Here is a 23,682-nt window from a genome sequence, read left to right as displayed (position 1 = left end):
CGCGCCCACAGCCGCCTCGCGATGTGCCCCGGACCCTCAGAGCCCACCCTCCACCGCAGTCCTACGCGGGGCGGCTCGGGTGTACGGTAGACCTAGGGCGGGGTCTCGCACTCTTGGTGCTGTTCTGTAGAGGACTTGGGGGTGCCGAAGGCGTGGCCGGGGTGTCCGTCCCGGCTCGAGCGCACGGAACAGCCCCGCGGACTGACACAACGGACGCCAGGCACGCTTTCCAGTAAGCAGACGCCTGCTCTCCAGCAACCGAGGACCGGCGTGCCCCTGCCTGTGGTCAGGGGACCTCGCGGAAGATAGACCCCGGGGTCCCGGAGCTTACCCCGGGAGGTCAAAGAAGGGGAAGGGTGCTTAGACACCGGCGCGAGCTCGAACCCCGGCTTCCTCCCGGCGTTCAGCGTGGAGCCACCCTGGGAGCCTCAGTCCCCTCCGACGCTCCCGGCCGTCGGGCGTGGGGAGAAGGGAGGGGGCGGTGTGCGATACAGAGTGTGGGGTGAAGGTTTGCCCTGTCACCTCTTTTCCCGACGGTCCAGTCACAGTTTGGGGGTAAACTGGAGCCGAAGCCCCAGCGGGTCTCCCGGGGAGAGAGCGGCCGCGGGGCGGCCTCCGGCACCGCTTTGAGGTACTTAGTTGTGGTTCCCAGGCGGCTCAGGGTCAGTAGCTGTTTCTTTTTTAAAGAAAGGTAGAGGCCCGCGCTTTAATGTGTGAGAAAGAACAACTTTTCTTAATTGCTAAATCTTGGAAACAGCCTTTAACCAGCCGCGAGACTCAGAGAGGATAAGGACGTTTTATAGGGAGCGTGCTGTTTCTTTTGTCACGTACCTTGGGCGTCTTTTTTAGGAGGTAGAGAACTTGGGGCCAGTCGTGACGGGCTGGACTAACCGCCTGGGCCGGGGAAGGGGTTCTCCCGGGAAGGGACGGAGGTTCCGCAGCGCCCCCTGCTGCCCGCAAGCTGCCCACAGGCGGGGTGCGAGGTTTCTGGGACGACCTCGAACCGGTCGGGTCGCGCACTACTCGGCTGGTCAGAGCCCGCACCTGGCTCGGCCGGACTTGTCTATTAAAAACGCAAATCATTGGCTGGGAGTAGGTCGTCTAGGGAAGGTTTCTGATTTAAAACGAGCGACGCTTCCCAGTGTGGTTCACTTATTGCTGAAGTTTAGCCTGGATTGGAAATGGCCCAGGAAATGGAGGGAAAGTAGGTCCTTTCGGATTAAAGCGCGGCCAGCTCGCTTCCCCGCCTCCCTAAGGTTTTAAGACGTTGTCCATTTTTCCTTTTGCCAATTTGGTTTTTATAACCCAGCTCAACTTCTTGATTCTTTAGTTTTTTTTTCCTTTTATCGTAAATCCACAATAAATGGGACACCAGAGCACTCTTATCTGAGAACGTAGGGGGGGGAGCAGAGATTACACACTTTGCTTTTTGAAGCTTGAGGTCAATTACACAAAGCACTGGGACAAATTCTAATGTAGCCTCGATGTCTAACTCGTAAGAGAACATCTTTCCTATCTATCTTCTGACTTTACGTAATTCAACAGGTAAATGTTGTAGTGTACTTATTTTGTAAAGTAAATACAGCTGGCTGAAAAGACCCAGTCATTTGAAGGCGATATCCATTAATAAAGGTTCCTTCTAGAGGTAGAGCAGCAAACTCTTCTTGTTTCTTTGAGGCCTGTCACTTGGTAACGGCAGAGACTAACTTGATATCTGTAGCAGAGATTAGCTCTTTATTCCACCTTTGAGTAGAATATGGCCACAGTTTAATAGCTCAAAAAGTAAGCATACAGCCCCAGAATGGAATTGGAGAAGGATACCCAGTCTACCAAAGCCCCAGGGTCATTTTCAGTAGGCAGAATAGAATAGCCGAATTTAACATCCAGCAGAATGCCGAGGGTAGAATCCCACTTTTACCAAAAGGAGTCCTTAGCATAACCCTGTTGCTCATTTCACTGCTCCATGCTCCAGTATTACATCTGGGAATTTTAAACAGACTGACTTAGGAGGAAAAGTGTCATCTACTATATCACTAAGAAGACTTTTTTTTAATCCTTTAATAGAACTCTTTATCCAACCATTGATTCAAAACAAAACTTCTTTTTTCCCAATTGTTTGCAAATCTAGGACCAAGTAGTATGTCACTGGCAAGATTAACTCATTCTCGAAGTTTTTAGTTATTAAATATGTCTGATGAACTCCAAAAGCATTTGAAGGCAGTTCTTATGAGTTTTAATTCAAAGGCATTTCTTAAGCGTTTACATGTGCAAAGTGCAGACTAGGTACAGTAAGCCACAAAGATGAGTACGCCAACTTTACTGCACTCAAGGAGTTTAAAATCTCATAAGGGAGAGATGGAAATGAAACTACGTATGAACAATTATGCTGTAAGTTAGAGTAAAATAAGTGCTTAAATACATACACACAGAATAGAGCTCTGATGAGTCAAGTGCAAAGAAGAAATAGACAACACAAAGTTGTGGAGAAATCAAGAAAACCTTTATGAGCCTTAAAAAGTAAATAGGATAGGAGGCAGAGACAGGATGGGCAATTAATTCAAGCCCTCCCACTTCCAAAATGCCAGGCATGTCCAGGGAATATTAATTGAGTTTTACTGAAACATAGTTTATTTGGGGCATTAATGTATAGGATCTTGTATGTCAAGGGGAGGCAATAGGGAGCCACTGATTGTTTCAAAGCGGCAACAGTTTGATAAAAGCCACTCTGAGAACAGGATGGATTGAAGTGGCAATTGGCAGAATGTGAATAAATAAATTAGGGGGCTATTGTAGCTTTCCAGGCTGAGATTAGGATCTGTAATCGTGTAGGACTGGTGGGATGGAATGGGGAGAGATAGGAAAAGAGAATACACAAAGAATCTATGGGAATTTGCAGCTAACTGTCCATCAGGGGTTTAAAGAGAAAGCAGGGTCAGAGATGACTTGGTGATTTTGATGTAGATGACTAAGATAGTGATGTCATTGTTGAAAAGAAAAGAACAAACAGAGTAGAATCTGAGTTTTCAGATAATTTTGATAGAAGTGTCAAGCAGGAAGATGCACATTTAAAGCTTGGGAGAATTTGAGCGTCTAATGGGAATTGTTATAGAGTTGTGTGAGTTCATGATATTACCCAAGGAGGGAGTGCGAAGAGAGAAACAAAGGGAGCCTGAGCTAGTTTTCTGAGGGGAACTTTTTTGTTTAGAGGGGCAGAAAGAAAGAGTAGCAAGCAGAAGACACGGAAAAAGACGAAGGAGTAGGTGGTACTAAGACAAGGCTGCCTAGAGAGAAGAGGTTCAAGAAAAGGGAAGAATTGACCCATAGTTGGCAAATATTTGGTAAATAAAGGGAAAAACTTTGTGTTTCGTCTTACTTTTAGTAAGAAGACTCAATCCTTACTCATTAACATACACGCAAGAAGTCATTAGATTTCTCAGCAGTGTTATCTTTAAGAGAGAAAGGCTTTTAGAAGAGAGGATTCTGGGGAACTCCCTGGTGGTCCAGTGGTTAGTACTCAGTGCTTTCACTGCCGTGGCCTGGCTTCAGTCCCTGGTCTGGGGAACTAAGATCCCGCAAGCCTCTCAGCCAAAAAAAAAAAATTATAATAAACGTACTTAAAAAAAAAAGAGAGAGGATTCTGTTTAGTTTTTCTTGAGGAAGTGCTGCCAAAAATTTGTCATAATTAAAGCAGTAATTTGTGTTTATATTATACCTCATGCTGTCATTTAAATGAATTAACTTGAATCACACCTCTTTAAAGCAGGTTTTCCCATTTGGCAAATGAGGAAATTGATACACAGTGAAGTTAAATCAATTTCTAAAGATTAGTTAGTAAATCAATAATACAGCTTCTGTATTCAATATAGTATTATTAACTATAGTCCTCATACTCTACATTAGATCTCTAGACTTATGCATCCTACATAACTTCAACTTTGTACCCTTTGACCAACATCTCCCCAATTTCCCCACCTCCCAGCCCCTGGTAACTACAGTTCTACTCTCTCCTTCTATGTATTTGACTTTTTTAGATTCCACTTATAAGTGAGATCATGCAGTTTTTTTCTTTCTGTGTCTGGCTTATTTCATTTAGCCTAATGTCTTCCAGGTTCGTCCATGTTGTCACAAATCACAGGATCTCCTTTGTAGAGGCTGAATAATGTTGATATTACATTGTATATATATATATATATATATATATATATATATATATACACACCAGATATATATATATATATATATATATATATATATATATATATATATATACCACAGTTTCTTTTAACATTCATGGGTCTATGACACTTAGGTTGTTTCCATATTTGGACTATTTGCTAAGAGGGTAGATTTCAGGTTTCTTCATCACACACACACAAAATGTAACTATGTGAGGAGCTGGATATGTTAATTACCTTGCCTACAGTAATCACTTCACTATGTACAGTTGACTCTTGAATAACCCAGAGGTTAGGGGTGCTGACTCCCCGCACAGTCTAAAATCCATGTATAACTTTTGACTCCTCCTAAAACTTAACTACTAATAGCCTACTGTTGACCAGAGCCTTGCCGTTAACATAAACAGTTGATTAACGCAGATTTTGTATGTTATATGTACATATTTTATAATTGTATTCTTCAATAGAGTAAGAGCAAGAAAATGTTATTAAGAAAAGCATAAGGAAAAGAAAATACATTTACAGTATTGTACTGTATCTATTGATTCCATGCTTATGTCATCTGTTTACAAAATGAATCATCTGTCAGTACCTACAACGATATTGTCTTATATGATACAAAACACTGCAGACATTATATGTATTATTGATACTAACACTAGACATCAAAAATTATGTGAAAAAGAAATTCATATTTATTTGCAGGTATAATGATTCATGCATTGATAACGAAGAAGCAGCAATATGATTGCTTTATGGTAGCCTAGTGTAATCGATATGGCTGCTTCACAGTAGCCTATAAATAACGAATGAACCGTTATAAAATTCTTGTGGCATATGGTATTATTACCATGCCATATTCATAATACAGTATTGGAAACATAATTATGTTTTTTTAAAACCACTTACCTGTGATGATAGGCTGACACATGTCTTCTCCAATTGAAAGAGAGAGAGAGACGCATACTATATGGTAATGTAATTCTTTGAAAGCAAAGTTATAAAACAGTAAGAAAACTAACATATTGCTATTATTAAATATATTTAAAATATATTATTTAATTATTTAAACATTATAATTAAATGTCACTCACCTTATGCCTATGTAATGATAGACTAGTATCTACATATATCTTAGGCATTAATGACATTACCTAAATTTTTCTTAGTTTTTTCAATATTTCCAGGCTACAGAGTTTGCCTATGAGTTTTTTCAAATTGTCACAAATCTCCAAAACTTTTTCCAATATACTTGTTAAAAAAATATGTGTACAAATGGACTTGCACAGTTCAAACCCGTGTTGTTCAAGGGTCAACTGTATATGTATATCAAATCATCATATTATATACCATAAATATATTCAATTTTTATTTTGAAAGTTATATAAAATAAAGCCACAGAGTGATTAGAAGATTTAAAAAAATAATAGAGCTTCTGATGCTCAACTTTGTATGATAGGGGATCTGAAGATGAGTACACAATGCCTCGTAACCCAAATTGTCTACTTGGATGTTAGCTTCTATGGTACTGGCCTGTGAAAATGTTCCAGTCTAGGTTTAGCTTGGCTGTGGGATTGAGAGCAGTGCTGTGCATGTTGGCTTTTGTTTCAGACTGGAAGTAGCACTTCCCTTCCACCGCTGGAGTGGAAGTCAGAGATTTGCCAAGTCACTGTTGAATCTCCAGGGATAGGAATTTGGACTTTAAGGACTGAAGTCAAACTAGCATTATTAAGGAAGAGGCAGGTTTCTCCATAGTTATAATTTTCAAGAATAGTACAGCATGGCATTAGACTTGAGACCTTTAATAATCTGAAACTTTGAATTATATTTTTAGTTTATCCTGTAGAGTAGCAATTTCACTATGTACAATAGAGAGTTGTCATTTTTGTTGGTTTGTTGTAAATTATTTTATATAGTTTCAAAATAATGCAAGAATATAGTTTTAAAACTTAATACTAAAAAATGTGGCTTATAAGAACAACAGCAAACCCATGGCAGTTCCCTGATTTTCTCCTTTTTTCTGCTTGTCCCCTCCATTTCATTCCACTTAAAACTCCTTCAGGTATAGCTATCTTGTTATTCATGTTTTTAGATGTCATCAGTATTCTCAGGCAACAATTTTCACTCACTTATACCTTTTATTCTCCCCCATCCTCCATCACATGGTTTGGTACAATTTGTGGTTAATATCTTACTTAAAGTCTTCATTATTATGATCATGTAACTATTATTCACTGCTGAGTCAAGTAGTATAGTATGATTGCATTTCTTTTCTTTTATAATTAGTTGTTTTTCATGGAGTAAATATGTGTTCCATTTGTTCTTGCCTCTTTAGCAAAACCTTTTACAGTCTCTTACTGTGTGTGTTTTCCTGAAGACATCCCTTCCAAAACCCTCTGACTTCCTTTGTTTGTGGTTTTTAATTTTTTTTTTCTTCAGGAAGCTTTTAGAATGATCTCATCATTAGTGTTGTTCTGAAATGTCTAGATGATATGCCTTGATATGGGTCTTTTTTTTCATTCAGTGAACTGGATACTTGGTAAACCCTTTCAGTATTTGGAGATTATGCCCTTTGGTTCTGGGAGGTTTTCTTGTATTATTTCTTTTATTATTTCCTACCTGTTATTTTCATATTTCTTCTTTCTTTCTGGAAACCTATTATTTGGACTTTGGATCTCCTGGGCTGATCCCCTAGTTTTTGTATCTCTTCTATCCTGTTTTCCAGTGATTGTCTTTTCTGTTCTTTCTGAGATATTTCCTTGGCTATATTTCCCAACCCTTTCACTGAATTTTTTTCCATTTTATCTATTATATTTTTAATCTCTAAGAGCTCTTTTTGTCTTATGAATATTCCTTTGTTATAGCATTCTTTCTTAGTTCAGAGAGGCAGTATCTTTTTTTTTTTTTAATGTCACAAGGGAGTAGGGGTTGGGAGATAATAAACCTGGCTGCTAGTATTCTGGAACTGGCCAGGGTTCCCCCCATTCTTAGTTCCTACCCTCCCCTGGACCTGGTATTCCCCCATTTAGAGAATCTCTGTTTCTATTTCTCCAGAGATTTCGTATCCTATATTTCTTATAGGGATGTGGGAGGGTTGTCACTTGATCATATCAGTTGGAGGTTAGCAATCTAGGGGGAGGGTTACTACACACCACTTACACAAAATTTCAGCTGATTCCTCCATTTTAGGCTCCTGCCTTGTCTCTGCTTTCTGAGATTTCTTTTGCCCTTAGTTTCCAAGTCTTTTCCGGTATTGGGTGGATCAGCTTATTTTTTGTTACAGGCACTCTGGTTAGACCTTCCTTCTCTCTGTTAAATCATTCACCATTCTTCAAACTTATCTCCTTTTCATATATTGTGGAGTGCGGTTACAAATACTTCTGGTTTCATGGAAGATGAAATTTGTGTTCTTTGTTTTCTGTGTTGTTTAGGGGGTAATTTTTGAGAGGTGAAGGGGTGAGAAAGGCCTTTATTCCATCATCTTGAAACCAAACATGCTTACAATTGTGTTTTAGATATTCATTTAAGCCCAGATGAAGACAGTATTATTAACAGAACCAAGGTTGCAGAAGGAAGACTATTCTTAATTATGACTGATCTTATTAGGCAAATGAAGTAGATAGTAATCTGTACAGTGTGATTTGAGGATCATCTGAAGTCCCCCAACTAAAATCATCTTAGAATCACACTTCCTAAATTTAACTGATGTAGAATATGATGAAGAATAGAATGTTTGAGTCGAAAAGGATTTCATCTAGTCCAGTTGAGAAACTGAAGCTGAAGGTTGACATTGAATTCACAGCAGCCCCAGGCCTTGTGAAATCTCCAGTTTCCTTTGACTGTAATGTTTACACTGTGGCCGAGTTTGGGTTAAGCATTTCTCTCTTCCTCAAAGAGATTTTAGATGCACTTACTCCTAGGAGGAGCAACACAGGAAACTAATAATTAGTATTAACTCATTTATGAGATTCAATTAATTCATCATTTCAATTTGACTACTGATGGCAGATCAACTTGAGAAAGTTTTAAACTAAGTAGGAGGATTAAGAATTGGGTGGGGTTGGGAGGGGGGCTTCCCTGGTGGCGCAGTGGTTAAGAGTCCGCCTGCCGATGCAAGGGACACGGGTTCGTGCCCCGGTCCGGGAAGATCCCACATGCCGCGGAGCGGCTGGGCCCGTGAGCCATGGCCGCTGAGCCTGCACGTCCGGAGCCTGTGCTCCGCAACGGGAGAGGCCACAACAGTGAGAGGCCCACGTACCAAAAAAAAAAAAAAAAAGAATTGGGCGGGGGTGGGTGGGTGGAGATAAGAATATCTCAAGGAACAATTGACCCCTGCCAAATATCATTTATGGTTTTCTCTTAATATCAAAGAGGTAAATGGATCCTGGACAACATCTGAAGAGTAGGTTAGAACTTTAGGAATTTTTCATTACTGTGCTAGGATAGCAAACGTCTGTCTGTTCATGTTTTCTCCTTATAAAACTTCACAGGAAATGTAATGGGAGGAAGACAACTGTTTTTGCAGAGCTCTCTGCTCTCCATAGGAAGGAATACTTTCAACTTCCTGGCTCAGGATTGATATAGCCCCCTTCAGGCAATCAACACTACGTAGTTATCAGTCTGACAGGGGAGCCAGAAGAGTGGCCTGTTCAGGGTGTACACAGAGGAATCTGGCCCCAGATAGAAGGTCTGGAGTTGGGCACTATGGGTGCCAAATTCACACTTGTGCATAAGGGGCTCAGCAGTGACTTTATGAGAATAATTAGGATTGTTATAGCATTTTGTCTTTAATTTAGTATCTAGGTCAGGGGTATTTGTCTACACTTATCTAGTCAGAAAATTTCCCCTATTCAAAAGAAAACGCCCCTCTTTTTTTTGCACTATTCAAATAATAGGTGACTATATGAATTTGGCCCTAGACCTTTTTTTAAAAAATGAGATTTAAATGTCCACAAGTGCATGACGTGTTAAGGAAAGAGCATGACATTACTAAATATTTTACACCAGTTTTGCATTTCTAAATACATTTTGTCAAATAGGACTGATGCATATGGGTTCTCTGTTGAAAAATAGGTTGCAGGGTGATGAGATGGGAACAAGAATCTAAAAACCTCAGGCTTTTGACTTCAGATATGGATGACAATGATAGAAAACCAGATCCTTTTGCTTTTAATAACATTAGAAGTTAATATATATCTAATTGATAGTGACTAATATGTTTAAATAGCCAAATAGGAACTTCTCTTGGGTCAGTAGAGGTTTTTGATTTTATTATTGAGTTCATTTTATCTCAAGTTCTTGATCAATTATAGACTGAATTTGTACTTCATTTCTAATTTCATTGTCACTAATCTTCCTGAAATAATAAAAATTAGTTTTAGAAAGTACTGAGTTTAATAAATGAGTTTGTTTTTGAAGACAAGCTTAATTATTAACTCTAAAAGCTTATAAATTCTAAGACGTATCCTCCATTTGCCCTCAGATTATCCTGACAAAATGTAACTTTATGTAAGATCAAAATCACAAGCTGTAAGATTCGTCAGTTATTTTGTGGTGTAACTAAGAATTGAATGTGATTAAGCAGAAATCTGTTTTGAAAGAAGAATGATTGTTTATATTACTTTAATTCCTGATAATTAACTTATATTAATGTATTCATGACATTCTTTTTTATAGAAGAATTACTCCAAATTCCCCTCCACCACTACTTCCACACATTATTTTATGTGACCAAGGGTATGCTTGAATCTGAAGGGGAAAAGTGTCTGTTCCCTAGGTCTTCAGTCTTAACGCTTTAAGCACACACACATCTGTGCCTCCAAGAGATAGATATTGATCAGCCACGTACTAACAGCCAGGCATATAGAGATATAGACAGACAGTCTCTGCTCTTAAGTATGTTACAGTATTATTGAGGAGACTGGCATGAAAGCAGTTACTCACAAAACCATAAGAAGTCAGCTCAATGGAGTTACACACAAAATGCAGTTCCTGGAAACAGAAACATCTAAGTTCTAGAAGGCATTTACCTAAACGCTTTTCTGGGCACGTACGTTTAAGAAGCATCACCAAGAACTCATGCAGGCAGTGGTTTGGGGTCCTCACCTCTGCTCCCAGTGGACTTTTAGAGGGAACAACGCACTCTTAAAAGCTTTTTTGCTTTTCTGGTCTTAGCTGCTAAAGGGTCTCCAGAACTTTCCTGAGAGGGATGACGGGGAAAGCGATGAAGAGCAGAGACAGGAGCTTCCCTCCAACAACGGCTTCTTGTCTCCGACTGAGTCATTAGGGCATATATCAAAATTAGCAGATGTCTAATAGATTTATGAAAATGATGCATGGAGAATTCCGAATGTAACCCTGGCCAACAGAAACTCTCAGGAAATTAATTACTGTGGAGATCCAAATCCCTCCCCAGACTTAGAAGTTCTGGAATCTCTACATTCTAACCGTTTTCTGGGGTGGGACTCTTTAGGCATGAAAGTGACGCGTTCCTGTTTCTGAAGCAGAGTGCCTTGTCTTGCTGCTGTGGCCGCGGTCGTGACAGCGTGTTGTCGGACTGTGCGTGGTGATGGTAGAGGCAGGCTCAGCAGCAGGTGGTGTGGAAAGCGGCGCTACCCAGAGCGCTGTCCCCGGTACACCAGACAGTCGGACTGATTGGGCTGCCGCTCTCTAGCCTTGCACGCTGGTGCCCGTCGGCGCTCCTCAAGCTCAGAGTGCCCCGCCACTCTACTGCTTCCCCTCCACAAATACACATATGAGAGATTTTGCAAAACGTGACATTATCGAGGCTGTCAGATGCCCTCTCCTCATTCCGAGCACACTCACACGTAGGCATAGTGTGTAGCTGTCAGATGTCTCCAGAGGCGACCACACTGACTGACAGGTGCCTGCTTCCCTGGGGGACTGTGGGGTTTGTCTCTTTTTTGACTTTTCATCTCTGACTTTCTTGTCCTCCGTCAGGTGCCTGCTGCTTCCCACCTTCATTACCACTTCCGATTATCACCAACCCTAATACGGTAGCTAATGCGGTGGTGGCTCTCCAACACGTTCTCCCCCTCCTCTGTGCCTTTCTCGCTACTTATCTTCCGCGGCTCCTCCTGCTTTGCTTGCCCTTCACAGAAGGACGGACCGGATCCTAGCCGGTGGGCACATGCGCCTCCTTCAATGTGGTGAACTGATTAGTCAAAGCAATTTGACTGTTATTCTTACTGCTTTGGCTCACATTGTTGGTGGTGTTTACGTTGCCTGGCTGCTGGCTGGCTTGCTAGATAGATTGAGTAGCTGCTGAATTCTTCACCTCACTTCAATAAAAGATTTGAGGGGACTTCTTTAATAATGTCCATTTGTTGCTGAGTGCTACGGAGCTTGTGATTATAGAACCAAAGTATTCCAATACATAAGCTCAGCCTATATTTTAATAGTGCTATTTTGATTTGCAACTTGTTATTCATTTTTCTTGTTCCCTAGAGACAGCATGGTAAAGTAGAGAGACTCTAGGAGAGAACCTCTGAGCTCTCACTTTCTAATTCTCTTCCTTTCAGTGACCTTAAGGACGTTAACATTCTGACTGAGTCACTTTATCTGTAGAATTAACATCAATTGACAAGTATTTTTGAACATATACTGCACTATATTAGGCACTATAGAGGTGGCTAAGAAGTATGAAAAATAAGATAGGAAGCATGGGGCATTTATTCTCAACCAGATTTAGGAGACATGAATATCATAGGAGACAATAATCAAGGAGACAGAATCAAGGAGAGGGAAAAAAACGTGTATAGATTTATGGGCAGACTAGCAATATTGCAAAAGGTCAGGCTGAAGTGGTCAGGAATGGTTTCAGAAAGGTTCTCAGAAGACAACATTTCAGAATGAACGGAACCTTGCAGGTCTTCTAGTTATTACCATGTGAAGCCTTACCCTCTGTTTCCAGAGGTGTAATGTAAGCTGGGCCACAGAAGGTAGGAAGGATTTGAATTGGCAGAGGGCAAGAATAAGAGTATGCCCAGGGATAGAAACAAAAGGAACATCCCAGAGGCAGGTGTAGCAGGAACAAGAAACCAGAACAACTTGTATGGGCAGCATGTAGCTCTCATAACAGACCTTTCCCCTGAGCCTCCTACCTGCTGACTAGTGGGGAGAAAAGTTGACCAAATGTTCAATCTGTGGTTTAAATTAATTTTTAAACTTCTGTTTTGTTTTTTGCTTGCTAAACAGACATTCATTCTCATTCAGCAAGTGAATTAAGCAATCAGTAAATTAAGCAATTAAGTTAATTAAGCAATTAAGCAATTATGTGGGTTAATAAGAAGGGAATCCTTGACCTGCATTATCGCAGGGATCTAGTCAACTAGAACAGTGTCTCCCTGTGCTGCGAGCCGGTGTCTAAGGGACCTTTGCTTACTGATTCCTCTCTGCAATCTCCATAAGGGGTTGGAGTCTCTTTCTGGTCCGCATGTCCACCCCCGGTTCAGGGCACTGTGGAGGGATGCTGTGAGGCCAATTTCACTCATCTTAGTTTGATAATATAAAGTAAGTTTCCTTTTTAAGAAATACTGTCTCACTTGGATAAAATTGCTCAGGCTCTTGGAAAGCTGCTGGTTCCCCTGCTCTTCTCTGTAGCATTTGGGCATTGGGGGAGGGGAACTTACGTGTCCCCTGGAGGGAGGAAAGGGTGCTATTCTCTGACTCTTGTGGTCTCTGGGCAGTCTTCATTGTCTGCTGGGTGCTGCTTGTCAGTGGCAGTAACTTGATCTTGGCTGACGTGACTTTGTCACCCAGATGTGCTCGCTGGCATATGTGGTTTCAGCTCAGCTCCTGGGGGCTACAAAGCTGGGTGCCTGCAACATCCTCTATCCAGCTCACAGCTGGTCATCCTTAGTCTGGGTGCAGGCTCCCTGGCTCTCATTGCAGGGTCCACACTACATGGAAGCTGAGGGTAGCTTGAGAAAGCCCAGACCATTCCCTACTTAACCAGGCAGGACTGTTCCAGATCTCCAAATCAAACAAGCAGGGCAAGAATCCCCCTACCCTCAGTAGTTCCTCACCTTACTAAATGCACATCTTGACTTTTACTTCCTTTCTGCTATTTCTTTCTTCTCCCAGGACAGTAAGCACCATTGCTTTGGTGTCAAAAGTGGGAGAATTATCTTGTCTGTGTGACGAGAGCACTCAGCGATCAGGTTCTTTTGGAATTAATTAGAGAAATAAAGGAACTAAGCAAATTCTTCCTCAAGACAATTTCCCTTTTCCCAAATTCTGCTTACAAAACCCCATTTTTCTTGCAAAAAAAAAAAAAAAACCACTAAAAATTCCTTGATCTCTCTATGTGCACTCCTCCTCTAAAATTTATTTCCCCCTAAACTCATGCAACTCTATACTGCATCCCTCCCACACCCCAAGGCTGAAGCAAGATGTCCCTGAATTAACCAGGGTCAAGATCTGGTATTTGGAAATGCAAAATCGAAAAGCACCTTGCTAATTTTTCAAAAAAATATCCTTGATGGTATAGGATATTTTATACCTGTACCCTTTACAGTACAGAAATAAGCAGAAAAATATGTTTATAAGACAGTGAAGAATGAATCTGAAGCGCAGGGAGGAGAAGGTTGGTTAGGGACCGGGGGGCAGGCTGTCAGCATCCCTGAAAATCAGCTGGAGGACCTAGTTGGTTTTGGTTTTGGTTTTGGTTTGGTTTTAAGAGAAGTGTGGGGCTTCCCTGGTGGCGCAGTGGTTGAGAGTCCGCCTGCTGATGCAGGGGACACGGGTTTGTGCCCCGGTCCGGGAAGATCCCACATGCCACGGAGCGGCTGGGCCCGTGAGCCATGGCTACTGAGCCTGCGCGTCCGGAGCCTGTGCTCCGCAACGGGAGAGGCCACAACAGTGAGAGGCCCGCGTACCACAAAAAAAAAAAAAAGAGAGAGAAGTGTGACAGTAAAAGCCGAATTTAAGAAGTGCAAGGTGCTGGGGATGACTGTGGGGATACAAAGAGGAAATCAGGAGCAGCACGAAATGCCAGGAAGCATAGGAGTCAGACAGACCCTAGGCTGAATCCCAGTTCTGCATTTTACTCTGTGTATTACCTTGGGCAATTTCCTTTGAGCTCAGTTTTCTTATTTATGAAACAGAAAATAATACCTGCTTCCCAGCAATGTTACGAGAATTAAATATGAGAGTGCATGAGAAACAGACACATATACCAGGAACTCAGTAAAGTTTCGTTGCCTTCCCTTGTGCCATCTCTGCCGGAGAGCTGTCCTAATAATGCAGCCACGACGAGGTAAAGATCTGGAGGATAGCGTTGGCAATGAGAATTGGAAGGAAAGGTCAGGTACAGGAAACATTCCAAAGGAGAAGCTTCAGAACTTTGTGACTGACAGGATCAAGACAGTGAGTCACAGATGACCTTGAAATTGCTAAGCCTGAATATCTAGCCTGAGATGCAAATGTTAGGAGGGGAGCTGGTTTAAGGGAGAACGTGAGTTGGGGCATTTTAGAATGACCAGAGGACAGATAGTTGTACATGTGGGAGCTGAAGCCAAGGGAGAGGATAGGGCCCAGGAAGAGATTTGAATACTCAGTTGAATAGATATTTATTGAGTATCTACTCCCTGTGGGGCATTGGGTAATGACAAATAAAGCATGACCTTACCATCCAGGAATGTGGGCAGGGGTGGCCTATATGAGGGGGTATTTATTAATACTCTGCTTTTCAGAAAAGAATTTAGATAACCATAAAATAGGTTTAAGACACATGGAACACAGGATAACTGATTTAAAATCTATGTCAGAAATGCTTTAGGAGAAGGGGAAAGACTGTGCCATAAACCTGGGTTAGGATACTGATGGTAATTGAGCATTTTTAGATCTAAGCTAAATTCCTGGGTACCCTGGGCCACAAAAAAAGACAAGGGTATACAGTTCACATTATTAGATCAAGGGAAGCAAACTCATCTGGAGAGACAGGCTTCTTGATACACAATTCTAGGATGATTTTAGCACTTGAATCCTCATAAAAGGTACAATAGATACTATAATGGAAAACCTCTTTAACCCTTTAAAGGCAGTTTGGAAGGAAACATAGTAACCCTTTAAAAATATCAATCCTTGGTAAAAGAAAGAGCATGACCTTAAATGGTCACTGGTGAAGGCATTTTACAGGCTTCTCATTTACTGTGATTCAGGTGAATAGCGTCCTGAAGATCAAATTTTAAGTGGTAATAAAGGGTAGGGAACCTAAGTGAATGTAAGGCTGCTTGTCTCTTAGCCTGCGCTGCTCAAACATGTTATTCCAACTTTGCTTTTGGCAGGGCCAGTGTGACAAGTGTTTACAGGCCTCTGAGCCTGGGGTCATTGATCCAGGATATCGCCGTTTTTATACTGGAGGTTTGCAACCTTCAGTGTGTGCGGGAATTGCAAAGGATGCTCATTTAAAATATATATTCCAGGGCCCCACCCCGAGAGTGATTTAGTGCATCTAGAATGGGGCCCAGAAATCTGAATTTTAACAGGTATTCCAAGTGATCTTGAGGCAGGTGGGCCTCAAGTCACACTGTTAGAAGTCAGATGAGTGGACGGCAAAGTTACGAAAACTGAGGAGCATTGCTTATATTTTTGCCTCTGAATAGAATTGAGCAAAGGATTGCCTTTGGGTGCACAAAAATATTTCTCGGGAAGAACTTTTTATCCGCTTAAGTGTTTGGACAAGTACTAGGAATCCAAAGTTTGTTTCATAAAGCACGAAAACATTTTCTTTTGCCTTAAGATGTATGGTCAGTGTCTTACTCAGCTTGGGCTGTCACGCCTAAGTACCACAGACTGGATGGCTTAAACAACAGAAACATATTTTCTCACAGTTCTGGAAGCCAGAAGTCTGAGGTCATGGTACCAGTATGGTCAGGTTCTGGTGAGTGCTCTCTTCCTGGATTGCAGACGGCTGCCATCTCACTGTGTCCTCACAGGGAGGGGGTGGTGGGAGGGTAGGGAGAGCAAGCTCTCTGTTTTCTCCTCTTACAAGGGCACTGATTCCACCATGAGGGCTCTACACTCATAACCTTATCTAACCCTGATTACCTCCCAAAGTCCTCACCTCCACATACCATATTGGAGATTAGGGCTTCAACATATGGATTTGTGGTGGTACAGAGTGCAGTCCATAGCAATCAGATATTACCAGCCATCCATATCAGCCATGAAGGAGCTTGCACACTGTGCTTGTAGGGCAACTGATTTAGGTCAGTGGTTCTCCAATGCTTTTACTGTCCAATGCACCCTTGCAGTGCTGAATGAGTTGACCCACTGGGTGAGGATCTAAAGGTAAGAAAATGTCTGGCAAAGTGATTTTAGTGTTAGCATTACTAAGGTTAGGCATCCTCTCCCATTCACCCTCACTCTTTCCTTATTTCTCATGCCAGAGGAGATGCATTGTCAAGACCAGCCAAGATTGAGGCCATGCTAATGCATTGTGGATGAACTGATTGTGTGACTCATACCATTTTATCAGTCCAGATTCATGAAGCTTATCTTAATACTGTAAGGAAAGTTAAAAAAAAAAAAGGACACTTCTTATGTGGATTCACCATGAAGACAAGTAGCACTAAGTCAGTACTTTTATTTTGAAATAGCAGTATAACTTGTTCTAACTGAAAAATCTTACTTCACACTTAACTCAGTGTTAGAATCTTTTAAAGACAAAATCAAAATGGCTCATGTCACTTGTGTTGTATAGTACTAAAACCCCACATTTCAGCTCAAATACACAAAACGTAGGTATAGGTTCCAAAAGAAGAAGAGATACTAAGAAAAAAAACCTTAAAATACTAAGAAATGCAAAGAAAAAATTTATGAAAGAATCATTTTCTGGTATTTTCAGATCACTCTCTTTTGGGAGAAAAGGTAGGGTTTTTATGAGTTATTTTCTTTGTAGGTAGCAATCATTAGATAAAAAGCCCTATTCCATTAAGATGTGACACTTGAATAATGAGTTTATTTCCCCAAAGATAACCCGTCTGAGATAGACTGGAATTCTGCAGACTTACATATTCTGCATACATATTCTGTAGTCGTAAATAATGTCAATATATTATCAATGGTAAGCACAAAATTCATCATTTATACAATATGGAAGTTCTAGCCATTTGAAGAGTACTGGTTTGTAGCTTAATAGTAATATTTAATCTAATGAAGTCAGTACTACTAATGTAATAAGTATGTCAATTTATTACAATGACAGTATTTTTAAGATTTTTAAAAAGACCCTTGTCATAGAGTTTGATCTTGAAACAGAGGTCTCTTCTATGCAGTTCAGTGAATGCCATTTCCCAGTTCTTGTCCACCTAAAAAATCATCATTCTACAAACAAAGACACACACACACACAACACAAAAAAACACACACAAAACACACGCCCCCAACCAGCCTTGCACCTCCTTGTTTCCCACACACACACACCACACACTTTACACACCTCACTCCGCACACTATTCTACACACCACACCTACTAATAATAGTCAAACACATGGCATTTATTTAGCTTCAGAAAGATTATAGTGTAATGGTTATGTATAATGTAGTATGTACCTATATTTAAAAAAATTTGTCAACTAAGGGATTAAGATTTTTTAAAATTTAAACAAATTTTATTTTTAATAAAAATATTCAAACTATGGTTAAAACTATTCAAAATGTGTAAAAGCTGTAAGTGAAAAGTAAGAATCTCCCTTCCCCTGTGCTCCTCAGTTCCACTCCCCAGAGCCCCGGGTATAAATACAATGAAAGGCTTCTTGTATTGCTTTCTAGAAATTCCTACACATAGATACATGTGTGTGTACATATGTGTATATATAAGTATATTCATATAAATGTGTGTGTATATATAAATACTATATTTGATTTTTTTAAGTTGATCACCTGACACTAGTTGAGTCGTTAGAATGGGGGGCCAGTCACAGCACCCTCTGCCCTTGGACAAGTTTACAAGCTTGTCGGGGGACTTCTTTGGTTTCCTTACCTCTGTAGGTTTGCCTGGCCACATTTCCTTGGTCTCTATCTGGGAAACCTCTGCCAGTGGCTTCAGTGCTCCTTTCTTAATTTGGGGCCCACAGAACTGAGAACTGAGTGGACACTGCTACCCGCCTCTGAGTTCACCTGCTAGAGATGCTCCCTAATGCCCACCTCCAGGTCCCCCACGGAGGACAGTGCCTCTCTAGTTAGTTTTCAACCCCTGACTATGTGAATGCTATTTTGTCAGTGGTCGTTGCTTTATTCATAAAGTAATACCAGTGATTTTTAAACCATAAATCATACCATATCCTTTTAGTTCAAAGAGGTAACTATATAATATTGGTAATTAAACAACTCATTACAAAGACACAGTTATTTTCAAAAAAATAAATCTAGATTGATATTCTCATTTTATAATTGCTAAATCTTGTCTGTGTTATTGAAAAAAATGAATCTTGTAAGTTTTTTGGAGGGGTGTGGGAGTGGAGTGGGATACCCTTAAGAGAAAAAAAAATAGCAAATCTAAGACCCTGAAAGATAATACTTGGCCTAAATACTGGGCTGTGTGTGTGTGTGTGTGTGTGTGTGTGTCAATGATTTTATTTAGTTAAAAATATGCAGTGACTTGAGAGGATTGTTCTGGCCTAATTCGTGAAAATTTTAATTTCTTTAGCCTTCAAGCCTAGTGCTTTGGTGCCAGGTACCTGCTCGCCCCTATTTTCAAGGCTTTTAAGAGCAGTAGTAAGGTTATTTCCACAAGGTATGATGAGTCCCATCTTTGCCAGGGTCGCAAGGGAGACGCGGGGTGTCTGGAAATCGTTTATATTATTATTCCTCGTGAATGTCATTTTTCTATGGAACAGGAACTCTTGTTCTGAAGGGCTTCCGGCCCCTCTCTGGGTTCTAGCACCCCGTGTTAGGTACAGGTGTAAATTTCAGGCGGGTGTCAGCAACGGACCTGGCTGTCCTCGGGCCACAGATGTGCACGGTGGCTGTGTACTCCAGAAATGGCCCGACATCTGGGAGGAAGCAATATGCCCTAATATTATACATCTGGGTTGTTTTCTTCTTCTTCTTCTTCTTGCTGTTGCTGATTAGGTCAATGGAGGAAAGCCCTTCCCTGAGGCGCAAGACAGTGATGCGCGAGAAGGGCCGGCGCCAGGCTGTCCGGGGCCCAGCCTTCATGTTCAACGATCGGGGCACCAGCCTCACCGCCGAGGAGGAGCGCTTCCTCGACGCCGCCGAGTACGGCAACATCCCTGTGGTGCGCAAGATGCTGGAGGAGTCCAGGACACTGAACGTCAACTGCGTGGACTACATGGGCCAGAACGCGCTGCAGCTGGCGGTGGGCAATGAGCACCTGGAGGTGACTGAGCTGCTGCTCAAGAAGGAGAACCTGGCGCGCATCGGCGACGCCCTGCTGCTCGCCATCAGCAAGGGCTACGTGCGCATCGTGGAGGCCATCCTCAACCACCCGGGTTTCGCGGCCAGCAAGCGCCTCACCCTGAGCCCCTGTGAGCAGGAGCTGCAGGACGACGACTTCTACGCCTACGACGAGGACGGCACGCGCTTCTCCCCCGACATCACCCCCATCATCCTGGCGGCGCACTGCCAGAAGTACGAGGTGGTGCACATGCTGCTGATGAAGGGCGCCAGGATCGAGCGGCCGCACGACTATTTCTGCAAGTGCGGGGACTGCACGGAGAAGCAGAGGCACGACTCCTTCAGCCACTCGCGCTCGAGGATCAATGCCTACAAGGGGCTGGCCAGCCCAGCGTATCTGTCCTTGTCCAGCGAGGACCCCGTGCTCACCGCCCTGGAGCTCAGCAACGAGCTGGCCAAGCTGGCCAACATAGAGAAGGAGTTCAAGGTAAGCTGTGCGCTCCACCCCGGCTGCCCTGCGCGCTCCTCCGCTTCCAGGCTGCCACCAGACGCCTTCCGTAGTTTGCTCCCGAATCAGTCTCGCCCAGCGGATTTAAAACCACGAGGGACTGGGAGCGTCGTTCAGAAACGACCTGATGATTTTCCTTTCTCACCACGGAGCTGTGATAAATTCGCTCTGAGGATGGGTATATACTAGATCAGAGAGCTGTAATTACGGTGCTGCTCTGTGTTCTGGATAAGCGTTAAGTAGTACACAAGACTTCTCTTTTGTTGAAGGAGGGATGTGGTGTGATCGTCTCCCTTCCAAATTCTTCCTCTTTTGTAGTTGATTGTATGGTGGCACCCAATATAGAAAATATAGAAATAGTATTAGTTTTGCATGCACTGTTTATTGGCCCAAACATTTGTATATCACTTTTTAAAAAAATTTATTTTATTTAAATTTATTTTATTTTTGGCTGCATCGGGTCTTTGTTGCCATGCGTGGGCTTTTCTCTAGTTGCGGCAAGCGGGGGCTACTCTTCGCTGTGGTGTGCGGGCTTCTCATTGCGGTGGCTTCTCTTGTTGTGGAGCACGGGCTCTAGGCGCATGGGCTCCAGTAGTTGTGGCACACGGGCTTAGTTGCTTCGTGGCATGTGGGATGTGGGATCTTCCCGGACCAGGGCTCGAACCTGTGCCCCCTGCATTGGCAGGCGGATTCTCAACCACTGCGCCACCAGGGAAGCCCTTTGTATATCTCTTTAGACTGAAAGTCAAAAGGCTAATATAAAATTTTAAATGAATGACTAAAGTCATTTTATTTGTGACAAAAACGGCTGTACCTGAAATCCACAAGTGAAATCCACAGTATTCAAAATGGTGAGCCATAGACATGAGGTCAACCCAGAAATAATAAGAATAGCAGATTGATTTGCTTTAATAGATTTTTTTGTTTTTTTATGAGTGAACTTTTTTTCTGGACATCATCTCCAGTCAAGCAGAATTACTTATTTTTATAAAACCTATACATTAATAGTGGAACATTTTTTAAATTTAATTGTTACAGTCTGCCGTGCATTTTGGATGGTTCTACCTATTAAATCTGGGGCAAAAGGAGATTTCGTAGATCGGGTCCAAGTCAGACTGTTTTTCAGCAGGTTCTTGCCTCCCGTTATCCACCTAAGAGGATGATTCTAGGCATAGATTCCTCGAATTATTTTCTGTATGCTGAGTTAATCTTTTTAATTTAGTGTTGTGGTATCAGATCACAGAAAAAGTGATGATTCTGCTTTTCAGATATTATTGCAGCTTTTCACACTTAGGTGTGAGCTACACAAATGTGACTAGCAATATAATTCAAGGTAAGTAGTTGAAAGAAAATGGTAGGAAAATTTTTGGGGGGTGTTTCCCTTTTGTATGCGCCAAATTCCCTCTACATCCATCAACACACATCTTGTCCTTCTGGAGATCTGGCCTTAGTATAATTTTATTTGTTATTCCATTACATACTTTTCTAATATAAAAGCTACACATATTTATTGTAAAAATTTTGGAAAATGTGGGAAAATAAAAAGAAGAAAATAAATATCACTGATATCTACTCCCGTTGAAAAGATTCATTATGTGGTATTTGAAAAGATTTATTTCCTTGTACCTAAAATGAATTATTTTTTGACAGAACTCATGTAGAGCAAATTTAAAACTTCAAATTCTGTTTGAAGAGAATAGAAAAGCATTCAAAGTCTAAATGTCACTTTATTTCAACAAAGTAATAAAAAATATAATTCTAAATTTGTTAATTCACTATTCCAAGTGTCACTCAAACCTTGTTTTTAAACGTTTTGCTTGATATATACTGAAAGTCTGTAGAAGAGGTTCTACAAAAGGGAATGTTCTAGATTATGTTTTTTGCTTTCTATTAGATATTTATTGGAGTATACTTGCTTCACAATACTTTGTTAGTTTCTGTTGCACAACAGAGCGAATCAGCCATATACATACACGTGTCCCCATGTCCCCTCCCTCTTGAGCCTCCCTCCCACCCTCCCTATCCCACCCCTCTAGGTCATCGCAAAGCACCAAGCCGATCTCCCTATGCTATGCTGCTGCTTCCCACCAGCCAACTATTTTACATTCGGTAGTGTATATATGTTGATGCCACTCTCACTTCACCCCAGCTTCGCCCTCCTACCCCATGTCATCAAGTCCATTCTCTATGTCTACCTCTTTATTCCTGCCCTGCAACCAGGTTCATCAGTACCTTTTTTTTTTTTTTTTTTTTTAGATTCCATATATATGCATTAGCATACGGTATTTATTTTTCTCTTTCTGACTTACTTCACTCTGTATGACAGACTCTAGGTCTGTCCACCTTACTACAAATAACTCAATTTCGTTTCTTTTTATGGCTGAGTAATATTCCATTGTATATATATGCCACATCTTCTTTATCCATGCATCTGTCGATGGACATTTAGGTTGGTTCCATGTCCTGGCTATTGTAAATAGTGCTGCAGTGAACATTGTGGTGCATGTCTCTTTTTGAATTACAGTTTTCTCAGGGTATATGCCCAGTCGTGGGATTGCTGGGTCATATGGTAGTTCTATTTTTAGTTTTTTAAGGAACCTCCCTACTGTTTTCCATAGTGGTTGTATCAATTCACATTCCCACCAACAGTGTAAGAGGGTTCCCTTTTTACCACACCCTTTCCAGCATTTACTGTTTCTAGATTTTTTGATAATGGCCATTCTGACCGGTGTGAGGTGATACTACATTGTAGTTTTGATTTGCATTTCTCTAATAACTAGTGATGTTGAGCATCTTTTCATGTGTCTCTTGGACATCTGTATGTCTTCCTTGGTGAAATGTCTATGTAGGTCTTCTGCCCTTTTTTTTTTTTTAAAGAAGATGTTGGGGGTAGGAGTTTAGTAACTTATTTATTATTTATTTTTGCTGTGTTGGGTCTTCGTTTCTGTGCGAGGGCTTTCTCTAGTTGTGGCAAGCGGGGGCCACTCTTCATCGCGGTGCACAGGCCTCTCACTATCGCGACCTCTCTTGTTGTGGGGCACAGGCTCCAGACGCGCAGGCTCAGTAGCTGTGGCTCATGGGCCTAGTTGCTCCTTGGCATGTGGGATCCTCCCAGACCAGGGCTCGAACCCATGTCCCCTTCATTAGCAGGCAGATTCTCAACCACTGCGCCACCAGGGAAGCCCTCTTCTGCCCATTTTTTAACTGGATTGTTTGGTTTTTTTTTTTTTTATATTGAGCTCCATGAGCTGTTTGTATATTTTGGAGATTAATCCTTTGTCTGTTGTTTCATTTGCAAATATTTTCTCTCATTCTGAGGGTTGTCCTTTTGTCTTGTTTATGGTTTCCTTTGCTGTGCAAAAGCTTTTAAGTTTCATCGGGTCCCATTTGTTTATTTGCGTTTTTATTTCTGTTACTCTAGGAGGTGGATCAAAAAAGATCTTGCTGTGGTTTATGTCAAAAAGTGTTTTTCCTGTTTTCTGCTAAAAGTTTTATAGTGTCTGGTCTTACATTTAAGTCTTTAATCCATTTGGAGTTTATTTTTGTGTGTGGTGTTAGGTAGTGTTCTAATTTCATTCTTTTACATGTTGCTGTCCAGTTTTCCCAGCACCACT

General features: G+C 41.6%; 1 protein-coding gene across 1 annotated transcript in view; it reads left to right on the top strand.

Moving 5' to 3' along the window:
* TRPC3 (transient receptor potential cation channel subfamily C member 3) overlaps positions 1 to 23,682 on the top strand; it is an 80,680-nt gene that overhangs the window by 311 nt on the left and 56,687 nt on the right. Inside the window, exon 2 of the mRNA XM_060147426.1 lies at positions 19,276 to 20,047. Within this exon, the coding sequence (XP_060003409.1) occupies positions 19,276 to 20,047 (772 nt within the window). The remainder of the gene's footprint in view (positions 1 to 19,275; positions 20,048 to 23,682) is intronic.

The sequence above is a fragment of the Lagenorhynchus albirostris genome, chromosome 4 (genome assembly GCF_949774975.1).
Source record: "Lagenorhynchus albirostris chromosome 4, mLagAlb1.1, whole genome shotgun sequence".
NCBI lineage: Eukaryota > Metazoa > Chordata > Mammalia > Artiodactyla > Delphinidae > Lagenorhynchus > Lagenorhynchus albirostris.
This window is presented reverse-complemented; position numbering and strand designations above follow the sequence as displayed.